Raw genomic sequence first — 16,677 nt, forward strand, 5'->3', positions numbered from 1 at the left:
TCATCTTGACCCTCTTCCTGTCTGCGCTGTATATTGATTTTAGAAATAACGCTACCCTATATCGCTATGATCTTTGGCCATCTAATTCACAGTCCTCCTCCGCTGAGACAGCCCCGATGATTTTTCTGATCGATGAAAAATAAAAAAGTTATGAGTGTTCAAACAAACTTGAGATCAGCTGATTGGTCCTCTCGCCTGTCAATCACCATGATGAAGGTAATGCCCCTTCTGGGGGGGGGGGGGGGGGGGCAGGACTGTAAAACTCCGGATGCCTGGACGTGAGTCAGTCACTCTGGAAGATCGTGAGGGAGAGCCCACAACTGTGATTCTAAGCTGTGAATCAACTGAATAGTGAGTCTGCAATGTACTTGCAATAAATGATCTGTTAGACCTTAATGACAATGCAATGAGTTGTTTGGCCTGCCCTGCCTGTGCTTGAAACTGCATTGCAAAATTGAAAATGAAACGACAATGCCACGAGTTGTTTGGCCTGCCCTGCCTGTGCTTGAAATTGCAATGCAAAATTGGAAATGAAATGACAATGCCACAAATTGTTTGGCCTGCCCTGCCTGTGCTTAAAACTACAATGCAAAATTGGAAATTAAATGACAATGCCATGAGCTGTTTGGCCTGCCCTGCCTGTGCTTGAAACTGCAATGCAAAATTGGAAATTAAGTGACAATGCAATGAGTTGTTTGGCCTGCCCTGCCTGTGCTTGAAACTGCAATGCAAAATTGGAAATGAAATGACAATGCCATGAGTTGTTTGGCCTGCCTTGTGCTTGAAATGGATGACTTGACTTGAGTTGTTTGGCCTGCCCTTGAAATGGATTGACTTGAAGTGGATTGACTTGACTTGACTTGAAGTAGATTGACTTGACTTGACTTGGAATGGATTGAAATGGATTGTTGGCCCTGCACTCACTGTGCTTGACTTGACTTGATCCGCAACACCCATGCTTGCGCTCAATATTGAAATCTTCTATTTTGCTTTCTATGTATCAGAAATGGCAATTTCTGCTATTCATCCATCTAAGATATTTGCTTGATTATTTTTCTCTGGGTATGTAGCACAGATTACTATCAGTTATATATTATCACCCTCCAACTGCTTTTAACCATCCCCCCAGTAACCCTAACTTCACCTATTGCAGATATCCCCTTTGTCCATCCATCCGTCCGACAAATTTTCAGCAATGTAAAACACTCTTTTTCATTTCATTTTTCTAGCTCCTATAATGCCTCTATGACTTGAAATGTTAACTTTGTATCTCCTTCCAGAGATGTTGCCTGAATTGCAGAATGTTTTCATCATTTTTTTTGTTTTAGATTTCCAGATTCTATAATTTTCTGATCACATGGGTGCAAGGTGTCTGGTTCAAATCTCCAGGTTTCTTCAGAGTAAAGGGTCTGTCCCACTTACGTGTTCTTGGCACGCAAATTACGCGACCTTGTGGTTGCATTGAGGCGCACGGGCATCGTATGGCCATGCGGGGCCGGTCCCACTGAGAAACGTGGAGGGGTATGTAGTTGAGCGCGACATCGCGCGGGGCTCCAAAATTTTGTAGCGAACAAAATTTTCGCGTGCCAACGGCCTGTCGCGGAACTGACGGCCAAAGTGGGACAGGCCCCAGACCCTGGCGCGATGCAATGTCTCATCTTCAACAGCAGCAGAAGCAGGTAAATGATCGCCGAGCTCGGCCTGGGGCTCACGGCCGTTGCGGACCGGATCCGCCCCCACTTATACTCCCAGAGCGGGTCCAAGAAAATTGAAGATGGACACAAAATGCAGGAGTAACTCAGCGGGACCGGCAATGTCTCTGGAGAGAAGCAATGGGTAACGTTTCGGGTCAAGACCCTTCTTTCAGACTGAAGAAGATTCTCAACACGAAACATCACCCATTCCTCTCTCCAGAGATGCTGCCGGTCCCGCTGAGTTACTCCGACTTTGTGTCCATCTTCAAATGAAGTCACATGCTCCAGACGGCTGTGCGTATGCATGAATTCACGCGCGACCTTCGCGGTACCGTCGCAGCTCAACGCGACCATGAGGTTGCGTATTTGCGTGCCAAGGACACGTAAGTGGGACAGGCCCTTAAGGGCTGCATTGTTGGAAACTCTTTCACAGTAGTTGACAAACTGAGTCTCTTCTACTGTTTGGCTGAGCATAGAAACATACTTGTCACTATTTTGAATAAGGCATCATGGATGGCAGCCTGGCCAATATTTATCCATTAATCAAAATCACAGTAAGATAAATGATCCAGTCATTATTACATTGCTGTTTAACAGCATTCACAATACATAAATTGTCTGATGTGGTTCCTGCATTACAAAATAATTACACATTATATACCATTACTTGGAAAGTAGTTTGCAATATCCTGGGTTTTTGAGGTGTGTTTTATAAATCCAAACCTTTTTTCATATTTTCTTATGGTTTAGTGGGGTGCCATTTGCTCCATTTAGTCTGTGCAATCTTAAATCAATCCCATCAGTCTGAAATTCCCCAAGTATTTCCCTGTAATCTGAACTCACTTCCACCTTGATTTTCTCTTCCTACCTTCCACTGAAATTAAGGGTAACACAATAACCCGTTAAACTACAAAAATACATGACTTTGGGATGTTGGGAGAAATTAGAGAAACTAAAGGAAACCCTTATGATCAAAGGGAGAATATGTAATCTGTGTCATTGGATTGCAAGGCACCAGCACTACCAGCTGAAGGAAGTAGAGAAATAGCTGACGCAGTAGAGGAGGTTACAGTGGATATATATGCCTCAGGCCTACGAGGACTGAGCAAATAATTTGATTTCTCAGATTAGAAACTTTCATATTGGGTCATTTCAAATGATTGTTTTTGTCCATATGTTCCTTTTATTCAATTATGATGATATATTTGTGTTGCAGTTTTGTGCGTAGACCTTTCATTGCCAATATATCAGAATGACATAAGAAAGATGGAAATATGCATCAAAATGTTTTAATATATTATGTTAAGCCCCTCTCCCACTTACGTGTCCTGGCACGCTAATTACGCCACCTTTACCTTAAGAAGAACCTGATAACATGCATATCAACAGGTATCTGAAGACCTCAAACGTAATTGTTTGATACAGGAAATTGCTTTATTTAAACAAATATTGACTTTTATGCTGAAAAGATCTTTCCTGTGTACAGTAAGAGATCATAATAACATTTTCTTTAAAGTTTACATTGCCCAGTATCTCCTTTAGGGAGTAACTTAAGGCAGAAAAAGCAATTAAATGGGAAGCAAAATAAATTAAACCAAATTAATTATAATTTTTCTCAATGGATTGAAATGTAATCAATTAAATGGAGAAGATGAATTATTTATCTGCATAGATATATTTCAGGAAAAGGTCATACATGAATGTCCCTAGTGTGCACAACAGCCAAATGTATTGCATGGTCAAAACGATTATGTGCCTATTAAATTTACTATTTGTGTTCCATAGCAACAGAAGGGTTTTATGGGAGGGAGTTCATTGTAATTCTTCCTGTGAGCAGCAAACTCTTTGTAATCTTACGACCTGGATACATCATAACCAGATTAAGTTATTGGAAGCAGGGCTAAAATAGTCCAAGGGAGATGTGACTATTTGCATATAAAGAAACAAGCATGGCTGTGTTATTTTTAAGAGCGTGTGAGGTGTCTTGGACAAAGGTAGGGAGGGATTGATTCCCGAAATGTCACCCATTCCTTCTCTCCAGAGCTGCTGTCTGTCCCACTGATTTACTCCAGCATTTTGTGTATACCTAAAGAAACAAGCATTTTTTAACTATAGCAGTAAAAGGAATGTGCTGACTAGCAAATTGGAAGTACTCTAAATGCACGGAGAAGGATTAGAAGTGGATTGCTAATTCTCTTCAGAATATTGAGAATAGACACAAAATGCTGGAGTAACTCAACAGTTCAGGCAGCATCTCTGGAGAGAAGCCTTCTTCAGAATAATGAGGGAACCCTATCACAATTGTGCTGGTTGTCGTGAGGGAAGAGGCAAGGCGTGTGAGCTAATGTGGACAGGTTGTGCAGGATTGGTCCTTGAATGTGACCTTGACATATTATTGAAATATACCGCAAGGCTGAAGTGCTGTTTCTCCGTTCACATGTGCTACTGACCAACTGATTATTTCCAGGATTTTTCTGAGGTTTTGTTCTTTGGCCAAATTTCCAGCATCCTTGAGATTTCATTTTTGTCTTGGTTTTCACTTTTACCAGCCTTGTTGTTGTTGAATGATTTCAAGGTTTTACATTTATCATTTCCTGGTATAAAAGATATGTGACATATCTCGATTCTAAATCTTAATCTTGGTTGAGGATTATTTTTGTTACTTTAAATAGCACACAAAGTCAACATGACCAGAGCACAGCGTACAGTTTCAGGAATGACCCTGATTTTTCCATTGCCTGTCACTTAATTCCTCAAACTATTCTGACCTACTGCCCTGTGAAGGGTTTGAGAACCTTCTTCAGACTAAAAAAGGGTCTCGACCCGAAACGACACCCATTCCTTCTATCCAGAGATGTTGCATGTTACACTGAGTTACTCCAGCATTTGTGTATCTTTGGTGTAAACCAGCATCTGTGGTTCCTTCCTACACTACTGGTCTGCGGTTTCCCATACCAGTGAAGCCAAACTCAAAATTCTGGCGTAGCACTTTGTTTTCTCTTTTGGCATGAAGCAGCCTTCATTACTCAATATTAGGTTCTACAACGAATCATAATCTGAATCAGAATCATACTTTATTAGCCAAGTATGTTTTACAAGTATGTATGAGGAATTTGATTTGCCATGCAGTCATACCAATAAAAAGCAACAAGACACACAAAATACATTTTAACATAAACATCCACCACAGTGACTCCTCCACATTCCTCACTGTGATGGAAGGCGAAAAACAAGTTATATCTCTTTCCTTCTTTGTTCTCCCGCGGTCGTGGGCCTCGAGCTTTCCGTTGACGGGGCGATCTTGTCTCCCGTAGCCAGTGGTCGGGCCCTCCACATCGGGGCGATCAAGCACCCGCATCGGGGGGGGGATCTCAGCTGGGTCGGGGCTGGTCAAACCTCCTGTGACTTTGGAACTTCCTGACATCAGTCTCTACCCGAGACTGCAAGCTCCTCGATGGTGAAATCCACAAGCTGCGGTTGGAGCGTCGATTCCAGACAAGGGATCGCAGGCTTTGATGGTAAGTCCATGGCCCCGCGGTGGGGCTCAAAGTCAGTCTCGAGCAAGGCCTCCAGCTCCATGATGTTAGGTCGCTGAACAATCGCATCTCCGGCAAAGTAAGAAGAATGACACTTTATGATACTTTATTATCACATGTGATATGTCACATTGAGATTCTTTGTTTCACATGCCCAAGGTATGCAAAGAGCCGCCACATATAGGGCACCACATAATGTTTTATGTTTTATTCTTAATGGTTTACTGTATGTCATGTTGTTACTTGCGAGTGGAGCACCAAGTGGAGTGGAGCACACATAAAATGATTTGTATGTGTACATACTTGGCTAATAAAATCTTTGATTAAGAAGGAACTGCAGATGCTGGAAAATCGAAGGTAGACAAATATGCTGGTGAAACTCAGCGGGTGAGGCAGCATCTATGGAGCGAAGGAAATAGGCAACATTTCGGGTCAAGACCCTTCTTCAGACTGATGATAACTTATTCATTCATCGGTGGTGAGGAAGATGCTGGAGTCAACTATAAAAGATGAAATAGCAGCACATTTGGATAGCAGTAACAGGATCGGAACGAGTTAGCATGGATTTACGAAGGGGAAATCATGCTTGCCAAATCTTCTGGAATTTATTGAGGATGTAACTAGAAAAATGGACAAGGGAGAGCCAGTGGATGTAGTGTACCTGGACTTTCAGAAAGCATTTGATAAGGTCCCACATAGGAGATTAGTGGGCAAAATTAGGGCACATGGTATCGGGGGTAGAGTGCTGACATGGATAGAAAGTTGGTTAGCAGACAGGAAACAAAGAGTGGGGATTCACGGGTCCCTTTCAGAATGGCAGGCAGTGACTAGTGGGGTACCCGCAAGGCTCGGTGCTGGGACTGTAGCTATTTACAATATACATCAATAATTTAGATGAAGGAATTCAAAGTAACATTAGCAAATTTGCAGATGACTCAAAGTTGGGTGGCAGTGTGAACTGTGAGAAGGATGCTAGGAGAATGTAGGGTGACTTGGACAGGTTGGGTGAGTGGGCAGATGCATGGCAGATGCAGTTTAGTGTGGATAAATGTGAGGTTATCCACATTGGTAGCAAAAACAGAAGGCAGATTACTATCTAAATGGTTTCAAGTTGGGAAAAGGGGAAGTACAACGGGATCTGGGGGTTCACCAGCCAATGAAAGTTAAGCATGCAGGTACAGCAGGCAGTGAAGAAAGCGAATGACATGTTGGCCTTTATAACAAGACGAGTTGAGTATCGGAGCAAAGAGGTCCTTCTGTAGTTGTATAGGACCCTAGTGAAACCACACCTGGAGTATTGTGTGTAGTTTTGGTCCCCTAATTTGAGGAAGGACATTCTTGCTATTGAGGGAGTGCAGCGTAGGTTTACAAGGTTAATGACCGGGATGGCGGGACTGACATATGCTGAGAGAATGGAGCGGCTGGGCTTATATACTCTGGAGTTTAGAAGGATGAGAAGGGATCTTATTGAAACATATAAGATTATTAAGGGTTTGGACACGCTAGAGGCAGGAAACATGTTCCCGATGTTGGGGGGGTCCAGAACCAGGGGCCACAGTTTAAGAATAAGTGGTAAGCCATTTAGAACGGAGAAAGGGAAACACTTTTTCTCACAAAGAGTGAGTCTGTAGAATTCTCTGCCTCAGAGGGCGGTGGAGGTCGGTTCTCTGGATACTTTCAAGAAAGCTAGGTAGGGCTCTTAAAGATAGTGGAGTCAGGGGATATGGGGAGAAGGCAGGAACGGGGTACTGATTGTGGATGATCAGCCATGATCGCATTGAATGGCGGTGCTGGCTCGAAGGGCCGAATGGCCTACTCCTGCACCCATTGTCTATTGTCTATTCAGACAAAGTTACAAAGTATTCCACTTAGTCCCCAATGGTCCTCCTTAGTTCTCGGCAGACCCTCCACACTGGGTCCCCCTTTTGTTCTCTGGTCCGAACTCAGGCACTCACATCTTCACCTCTTAGTCAGTATTGGTCATCCATCTGTAATGGTAGTTCAGCTTGATTTTTTCCTTAGGGACTTGATTCTGACCCTGTCATGGGCCTGTCCCATTGTACGAGGTAATTCACGAGTTCTCCCGAGTTTTCCCCTGATTCGAATTCGGAGAATGTCCGTAGCGGGTACGTCGGAGTTCGTGGATGTCTCGTAGCGGCTCGTACGAATGGATGAAAAAAGTCACGAGTTTACCGATGTCCCGAGTACCTATCGTTAAACCCCCTTTTCACGGGGCGACTTGACGCAAGAGGTAACCAGAGTTTAACATCGTGGGAACCTCGTGCGATAACAGTACGGCATTCGTGGACCACCGTGGCGCTAACGGCAGGTAATCGTGTAACTTGGGTACTCGGGAGAAAATTCAAACATGTTTGAATTTGTCCAAGAGTGACTTGTACACTTGTGGTTGAGCATTGCAACATTTTATGAACGTAGTGGCCAGTGCGATATCCGTAGTAACTCTTGCGGTTACCGTGGGAACTCCTGCGAACGGTGAACCCGGAAGTTGGATAGAGTGAATCCAGCCAGTTTGCTATTTACATACAAATCTAATAAAACTAGCTAACAAGCATTTCATTAATGTCAGTGTGTCTCTTTTTGTCTGAAAGCAGTTTCTAACTGGAGGAACTCCGCGGGCCAGGCAGCATCTACGGAGGGAAATTGACAGGCGAGCCTTTCCTCAGGCTGCCTTATCTCTCTACCCCCCCCCAACTCCCACCTACACACACAAATGCTGGAGAAACTCAGCGGGTGCAGCAGCATCTATGGAACGAAGGAAATAGGCAACGTTTCGGCCCGAAAAGTTGCTTATTTCTTGTGTATGTGTCGGAAGGAACAGCAGATGCCGGTTTAAAGAGAATGAGTTCGACGGCAGGCAGCATCTTTGGGGAGAAGGAATGGGTGACATTTCGGGTCGAGACCCTTCTGATATGCTGCTTGTCCCGCTGAGCTACATGTTGTGTCTATCTTCGTTTTAATCCAGCATCTGCAGTTCCTTCCTGGCCGAACCCGATTGAAAGATGAGAGGCTGGGCGATAGAAATCATTAATTGAATTAAATAACTAGATACCTGTCTGATCGTATCTACAGGATTGTATAGGCTAGATGGAGGAAGAATGTTCCCGATGTTGGGGGAGTCCAGAACCAGGGTCCTAGTTTTACAGTCTATGGTGGGAACTCTTTAATTACAGCGGGAAACCTTCAGTTTCCCAGGGGGTCGGGACGGGACTGGAGTTGGGAGGGAAAGGTGGGGGAGTCGAGGGAGAGGAGGGGGAGACAGATGGGGGTGTCTTCATTTACTGGCGGTGGGTGTCTGTTACTGAAACAGGCAGGTGAGATTTCGCATCCACCTTGTGTGTGCCTCTCTCTCTCTCTCTCTCTCTCTCTCTCTCTCTCTCCCTCCCTCCCTCTCACACAGGCATGAATGGAGGAACTCCGCGGGCCAGGCAGCATTTACGGAGGGAAATGGACAGGCGACCCATTCTTCAGGCTGCCTTATGTCTCTCTCCCCCCCCAACTCCCACCCACACACGCGAATGCTGGAGAAACTCCGCGGGTGCAGCAGCATCTATGGAACGAAGGAAATAGACAACGTTTCGGCCCCGCTGCACCCGCTGAGTTTCTCCAGCATTCGTGTGTGTGGGTGGGAGTTGGGGGGGGGGAGGGGGGGGGGGGGGAGAGAGACATAAGGCAGCCTGAAGAATGGGTCGCCTGTCCATTTCCCTCCGTAAATGCTGCCTGGCCCGCGGAGTTCCTCCAGTCATGCCTGTGTGAGAGGGAGGGAGGGAGAGAGAGAGAGAGAGAGAGGCAGTCCTGGTCAGTCCTTTGAAGATAGACACCAGTTGCTTGGAGCAACTCAGCGGGACAGGCAGCATCTCTGGAGAGAAGGAACGGGTGGCGTTTCGGGTCGAGAGCCTTCTTCAGACTGAAAGTTTCACCTCTCAGTAGATCATAAAATAACACAATCATCACGGTCAATGTGAGACACAGTCTTTATTCATATTTGACAAAATAAAAAGACGACTTCTTGCACATATTGAGAGAAGGTGCATCACACCAAACAACATGTCTAAAAAAACACAGATTATTCTTCAGCTCATTAAAGAGCTCGGGTGAAAAAAACCAATATAGTGTGTGACAACAAAGTAACATCATTTGTGCCACGTGATTAACTACACTACAGTCCACGATGTTCATTCGCGATTAACGGGAAAGATCGGGAGACGGACAAGTCACTCGCACAAATGACAGAATTGCCGAGTACCGTCGGAACTCTTTACTCTACCCCCGTTATATCGTGTGATATCGTGCTAGACCGCGACCACTCCACTCTGGCTACATCTTGCGTCAAGTCGCCCCGTGAAAACTAGCCATTAGCATTACGAGCCGCTACGAGACATCCACAAATCCTACGATCATTCTCCGAGTTCGAATCGGGAAAATTCGGGAGAACTCTTGAATTACCTCGTACAGTGGGACAGGGGCTTAATAACTGGTCTCTTTCCACAGACACGGGACCTGCTGAGTGTGTAGGAAGGAACTGCAGATGCTGGTTTACACAGAAGATAGACACAAAATGCCGGAGTAGCTCAGCTGGTCAGGTCGCATCTCTGGTCATTCTTCTCCCAGAGATGTTTAAGAAAGAACTGCAGATGTTGGAAAAATCGAAGGTAGACCAAAATGCTGGAGAAACTCAGAGGGTGAGGCAGCACCTATGGAGTCTGAAGAAGGGTCTCGACCCGAAACATCGCCTATTCCTTCGCTCCATAGATGCTGCCTCGCCCGCTGAGTTTCTCCAGCATTTTTGTCTACCTTCTCCCAGAGATGCTGTCTGTCCCGCTGAGTTACTCCAGCCTCTTGTGTACCTATCTTCTGACCTGCTGAATAGTGCCAACATTTTCTGCTTTTTTTTTGTTTGAGAACATAGGTCCAATTGATTTTGTCAGCCTGGTTAATATACACACTTTCAATTACGTCGGTGAATGTAGTTTTTGTTCACACTAAACCGCGAATCCAAGCGACTGCTCCCTGCCGGCAGCGATGCTTGCAGCTCGAAAGCAGGAGCAGCAGCAGCAGCGGCTGCGGGGGTTCGGCTGATTGATTGGGAAGATAAGCTATCACTCTCCAGGGATCTGCGGCATTGCCGCTACTCCAGCCAATGTGCGTGGCGAGAGGGCGGGACGAGGCGGGCTGTGATCCTGTAGCGCCTCTACCTTGTACAATGAGCTGCCCTGGTGTGAACGGCTGCTCACTAACCCGCCTCCGCTAGCGCAGTTAACTTGGTCTCCCCTCGAACACTACCCATCTAGTATCCTCTCTGCAACAAAAAGAACACATTTTTGCCACCCATCAGAGAAGGGGGATGGATCTCCGTTCAATTTGTGAGCGGTTGCTTACGATGTAGAGAGAGAGGGAGGGAGTCTTCTGTCTTATTATTCCCCGTGATGTACCAGCCGTGCCTGTACAGAGGGAAGAAGCAATCGGACTGCCGCTGCCCAAGCGCTCGGTCCTCCAACGAGTAGTTTTCCATTCAGCCCCGTGTTTCCAAGTTGTATCGTTCACACACACACCCTCAAGCAATTTCAGGAGTACATTGTTCCTAGCAACTGTTATGGCCGTGAGACACAAGCGGCGAAGGAGATGTTAGCTTCCAAGTCCTGCTCAGCTCTCCTCGTGTTGAATCAACTGAGGAATGCCAGCGGCTCGGTTCCTTCTTAAATGTATCAGAGGTGAGAGAGGATGGGAGCGAACAGTTCTTCAAAGCGGCCAGTTTTTGATGAGAAAGAAGATGGTGAGTACCAACTCGTTTCTGCCGATTATTGTTTTATTGGGGTATTGTTGATTTCCCTCTGTTGTATGAACAGGGCATTTCACTTTAAAGTACCAGAGTCCACTGTGAATAAATAACTTATGTGTGTACAAGCTTGGACAGCATTTTCAGGGAAATATTTGGAAAATATATTTTCATGCTATTAAAATAGATTTTAAAAGCGTCTTCACTCACATGATAGTCTTGGTGTGTTCAACGGTGAGTGAACCCGTGAAAAACCGAAAACCAGCACTCATCACTGATAAACTCTTAGAAAATACATTCGACACTATTTTTCTGTTGTACGGTACATTTATTAAATTTTAACCAGTCGGGCAGCTGCAAGTTTGATGCTGTCTACTCGAAATGTATATTTGGTGTATTTCTAAACACTTTTGTTACATTATTGTCTATTTGGATTTATCATTTATGTGGACAATACTGCAAAGGGTATGTTGCATTGTATTTTACTGCTAATTCCTATTTTGGGATTAGTCAATACTAATCTGTAAACTTCAAATAGTTGTAATAATTGTGAAATGTATAGTGCATGAATTTTAGTTGCACTGAAAAACTTTCTGATACCTACTTTTTGAACAGAGTTATTACAATGTTCCATCACTTCCTTTATGAAAAATGTGTTAATAAATGTATTTCTTATAATACAATGTTGTTAAAACAATAACCGTTTTAAAAAGTGGTTGCAGATTTGTTGTGAAGATTTTATAACTTGCATCTAAATGATCAAACATGCAATCTGAGTAATGTACATACTTTGAACACTGCTAGGAAGAAAAACAAAATAAGTAACACATGATGGTTGCAGTACCTCTGCCCTTTGCATTCACTCCTGAATTTGGATTTTCTTAGTCAATTGCTCCACTGATTCTTTAATGAGTATTATTCCGTTTGACCTATTTTCTTCAAAACCTCGGATTCCACTGTTGGGTAAAATATTCAACAATTGCATTTTCTGCTTGACACTGAATAAGTGGTGCAAATTGTAGATATCACTTGGATGATTGTTTTTTTTTTTTTTGCTTTCCAAAGTTTGCAGTATCACAGGATTGGTACACACTGAAAAACAATAAGAGATCCAAGAAATATTTATTTGCGAGGGACAGCTAGCTGGTCTGATCGGAGAAACCCATTAGAATAGCACAGAATTTGTTTAAAATCAGTCAATGTACAAAACGTGAATGAAGCAGCGTGAATTGACTGGTGATGTTTGAATCCTGCTCCAGTTGTTTTCTAGGCTTTACTTGTACCTGTTGCTATCTGTAGAGAATGTAAAATACAAACCATTACTAGTGCCATAATTTTGTTGACAAACCAATGTAGGACAATGCATGAAATCATATCAGTTTATTTAATTTTTAATTCTAATGCTTGCGATTTGATAATGTCCAATACTTTAACATTTTAGTTTCATAATTGTGATAATGCAGGGTAGAAGGCTTGGGATCAAAACATTTATGTAGAAGCATTTCAGTTCCACTGATGTATAGATTTATCAAGGAACAGAGTAGAATAGACACAACAATTATTTCCGTTTAATCAGCGCATGGGTGAACTGTGCATCACTTCCATTTAATTGTCTGTTTCAGTTCCTTTTGAAACCTGAGAAAATTCTATTGATCACTGTCTTGAAATCAAAGTTCCAGATTTGCACTGCCTTTGTTTGAGAAAGTGGTTCGTGTTTTACACCTGAAGGCCAAGCTGTCATTTAAAGAATCCATGTTCCGAATTCCCGCAGCAGAATTTGTATTTTTTTAATCTATATATTATTCTGCTGAATTATTTTATCATTTTATGTTGCAATTTAGCTCCTCGGCTTTTTGGATGTAAGATGCACAAAACAATGCAAACTAATATGGATGCACAATTTAGAGGGTTTATATCTAGTTTTGTTCTGGTTAACAAAGATTATTATTTTAAAAACTAATCTATTCTGAAATAGATTCAGGGAGTTTTTCGTCAAACAGTTGGAAAACAGACCATTCGGCCCACCACATCTATGCTGACGTAGGCATCTATTTGTGTTAATTTTCTCCAAAAATTTGTATATCTAATCCAGGACTCCTCTTAACCTTCTCCACTTTTGGGAATTCGGACCCTGCTTTTCCAGTTTCCTCAGAACGGAACTGCTCCTTCCCAGGCAATATCCTGGTGAATTTCCTCGGCACCCTGTCCAACCCAATCACTTTCTATGATGTTGTAACCGTAACTGCACACAGTCCCCAACTGAGGTCTGATCAGTGTTTTATAAAGTTGGAGCATAGCCTCCCTGCTCCTTTATTCAAAGTCTCAATTAATGAAGGCCAATATCACATATGCCTTCTTAAACACGTTATCTTCCTGTACTGCCACCTTCATTGCACACCAACATTTTTCTCTTTCTTAATACTCCCTTGGTCCATACCATTCATATCATACTATATCATATACCCTCTTCAGCCCACTTCGGTCATGGCTGACCATGGGTATCTCCAGGGTGCTATTCCCTATATGGAGGATGCCTATGCGTGATTTTGTTTAACATGGGGAGACTGGTGCATGGACAGCCACCCCATGGTCCTTGACAGATCTGGGTCGGGATCCAGTGGCATGGAGTCCAAGACGACCGGAGACCCTTTTCTGTTGCAGCCTTCATCCACCTTCCTAGCCGTTGTGATGCTCCACTAAGGTTAGCCATCGTCTTCTGCCTGTTCCACTGTTGAGGTCTTGGTTGTATTGCTCTTTGCCAGAGACCTCCCCCTCGACCTTACCGCCATGGGTGGCTCTACTCCAGGCAGCATCGCTCTCGGGATCTCAGGCCCACACAAAGCTTCTCCACCACAACAAGCTGACTATCCACGGAGAAGTTACCACACCATACCATGTCCTAGTTTTATTAGTATTCCCAAATTGCATCACCTCACATTTATCTGAATTAGCTCCATGTGGCTCCTCTCAGGCCATGTTCTCAATGATTTATTATTACCTTGTGGCTGAAGACTCTCCACTCTCAACTCCATGAACTCTCATCATCTGCAAAGTTACTGACTAGACTTATTCCATTCACCTTAATAATGAGGGTGCAAGCACGAATCTCACTCTCTTGTAATAAGCATCTTAGCCCAAAAGCAGCCTTCAACCATCACTCTCTGACTTCAATTGACAAGCCAATTTTTGGATCCAACGCCTTCTGCCCTGGATGCCAAGGGCCCTAATGTTTTGCACCAGTCTCCAATGTGGGATATCATCAAAGGCGACACTTAAGTCCAGGTACTATCATCACCAATACACTTTGTTTCCCCCTTCAAACAATACAGTCAGATTGACAAGACAGATCTGCCCTTCATAAAGCTAAACTAGCTATCTCTGATTAGTCCCTGCCTTTCCAAGTTATATTTAACCCTATCCCTCATCATTGTTTGCAAAAGCTTCCCCACTAATGATGTTGGGCATGCAGATCAGTATATACCAGGATTTCCTGCTGCCCTTCATGGAAAGGGGGAACAGCATTTGCCATCCTCCAGTCCTCTGGTAACTTGCTTGTGTCCATGAAGATTTGTGAATCGGAGCAAGAGGCCCAGCAATCTCTTGCCTCCCATCCGAAATGAATCGATTTTTTAATAATAAATGGGATATAATACAAAATTGTAAGTTATCTGGTTTTTTTTTAAGATATTAATCTTTTAGAAATAGAGAATAATCCAATTCAAGCACTAATTACTCCTTGGAAATATCTTGTAGATTGTTCCAATTTTTAAACAGATAAAGCTGATCCTTGTTTGTTGTACTGCTTACAATCTAAGTCTGTGGTAGAACTGACCACTGTGATAGAACTGACCACTTGTAGAAGAAAAGTCCTGTCTTTTCATCAATGATTCCCTGCCTGGTGTTGCATGGCATAACAATCATGCAATAAATATAGACTCAGAACACCCCTCAGTCTCTCCACCTCTGCTGTACAAGGCGCACTGAGCAAAGTGAATGAGCACAAAGCTGCCGGCCCTGACGGCATACCCGGGCGCGTGCTCAGGGCATGTGCTGGACAACTATCCCTGGTCTTTACTGACATTTTCAATCTGTCACTGGCCCAGGGTGTCGTCCCTACTTGCCTCAAGACCTCAACCATTGTGCCAGTGCCCAAACAGTCGGCTTCAGGGAATCTCAACGACTTCCGCCCAGTGGCACTCACCCCCGTCATCGCAGTGCTTTGAGCGGCTGATCTTGGCTCACCTCAAAGCCAGCCTCCCCTCCACCCTATCAGTTTGCCTACCGGCCCAAAAGGTCTACAGAGGACGCCATATCTGCGGCCCTACACTCTGCCCTGACCCACCTGGACAACAACAACTCCTACATCAGGTTGTTGTTCATCGACTTCAGCTCCGCATTTAATACTGTCATCCCCGCCAGTTTGATCACCAAACTCAGCGGACTTGGCATCACCACCTCCCTCTGCAATTGGACACTGGATTTCCTCACCAACAGACCTCAGTCTGTTAGGATCAACAACCTCACCTCCCCAACTATAATACTGAACACCGGCGTGCCACAGGGCTGTGTGCTCAGCCCTCTCCTCTACTCCCTCTTCACCCATGACTGCGTCCCTAAGTATGGCTCCAACGCCATCATAAAATTTGCCGATGACACCACGGTGGTAGGGCTGATCAGGGACAACAACGAATCAGCCTACAGGGAGGAGGTCCAGAACCTGGCAGCCTGGTGTACCAATAATAACCTCGTCCTCAACTCCAAGAAGATGAAGGAAATCATCGTTGACTTCAGGAAGACCAGAGGTGGCAGACATACCCCCATCCACATAAACGGGACTGAGGTGGAGCGCGTCTCCAACTACAAATTCCTCGGGGTACACATCTCGGAGGATCTGTCCTGGTCCCTCAATACCACCAAACTGATCAAAAAGGCGCAGCAGGGCCTTTACTTTCTGAGGATGCTCAAGAAAGCTCACCTGTCCCCCCAGATCCTGACCAACTTCTACCGCTGTACCATCAAAAGCATCCTGACCACCTGCTTCACGGTATGGTACAGCAGTTGCACCACAACTGACAGGAAGGCACTGCAACGGGTGGTGAAAACCGCTCAGCACATCATCGGTGCCCTGCTCCCTGCCATGGATGCCCTCCACCGCAAACGGTGTCTGAGACGGGCCGGGAAGATCATCAAGGACCCCTCTCACCCTAACCATGGACTATTTGCCCTCCTCCCATCAGGGAGGCGGTACAGGAGCCTCGGGTCTCGCACAAGCAGGCTGAGGAACAGCTTTTTCAATAACACCATTACACTGCTGAACTCACAGTCCCGTCGCTAGCTATCTTTTATACTCTCCCTTTTGTATACATTTATTTGCCTATGTACCAGTTTAATTTACAGTCCACACATTGTTAATCAGTATTTTTATTTCTACTATCTTGCACTATGACCAGACGCTAAACTGCATTTCGTTGTACCTATACTCGTATTTGTGCAATGACAATAAAGTTGAATTGAATTGAATATCAAGCTGCATAAAATTAGATGTCCATGGGACACCGTGGACCATCAGCAGCAACCTAAATGTATACCATCCCAAACTGTAATTTTGGGAAGTGGCATTATTTCACCATTGCCATAAAGACAGGGACCAGGC

General features: G+C 44.4%; 1 protein-coding gene across 3 annotated transcripts in view; it reads left to right on the forward strand.

The window, feature by feature from the left end:
- Positions 1 to 10,319: 10,319 nt before the first annotated feature.
- Positions 10,320 to 16,677, forward strand: part of LOC129703932 (serine/threonine-protein kinase 32C) — a 283,437-nt gene continuing 277,079 nt past the window's right edge. For 2 of the 3 annotated variants that reach the window (XM_055646652.1, XM_055646653.1), the window contains exon 1: positions 10,321 to 11,021. In XM_055646652.1, the coding sequence (XP_055502627.1) occupies positions 10,970 to 11,021 (52 nt within the window). In that variant the 5' untranslated portion in view covers positions 10,321 to 10,969. Of the gene's footprint in view, positions 11,022 to 16,677 lie in introns of all 3 variants that reach the window. The other variant, XM_055646651.1, reaches the window with a different exon arrangement.

Source organism: Leucoraja erinacea, chromosome 15, assembly GCF_028641065.1.
Source record: "Leucoraja erinacea ecotype New England chromosome 15, Leri_hhj_1, whole genome shotgun sequence".
Taxonomy (NCBI): domain Eukaryota; kingdom Metazoa; phylum Chordata; class Chondrichthyes; order Rajiformes; family Rajidae; genus Leucoraja; species Leucoraja erinaceus.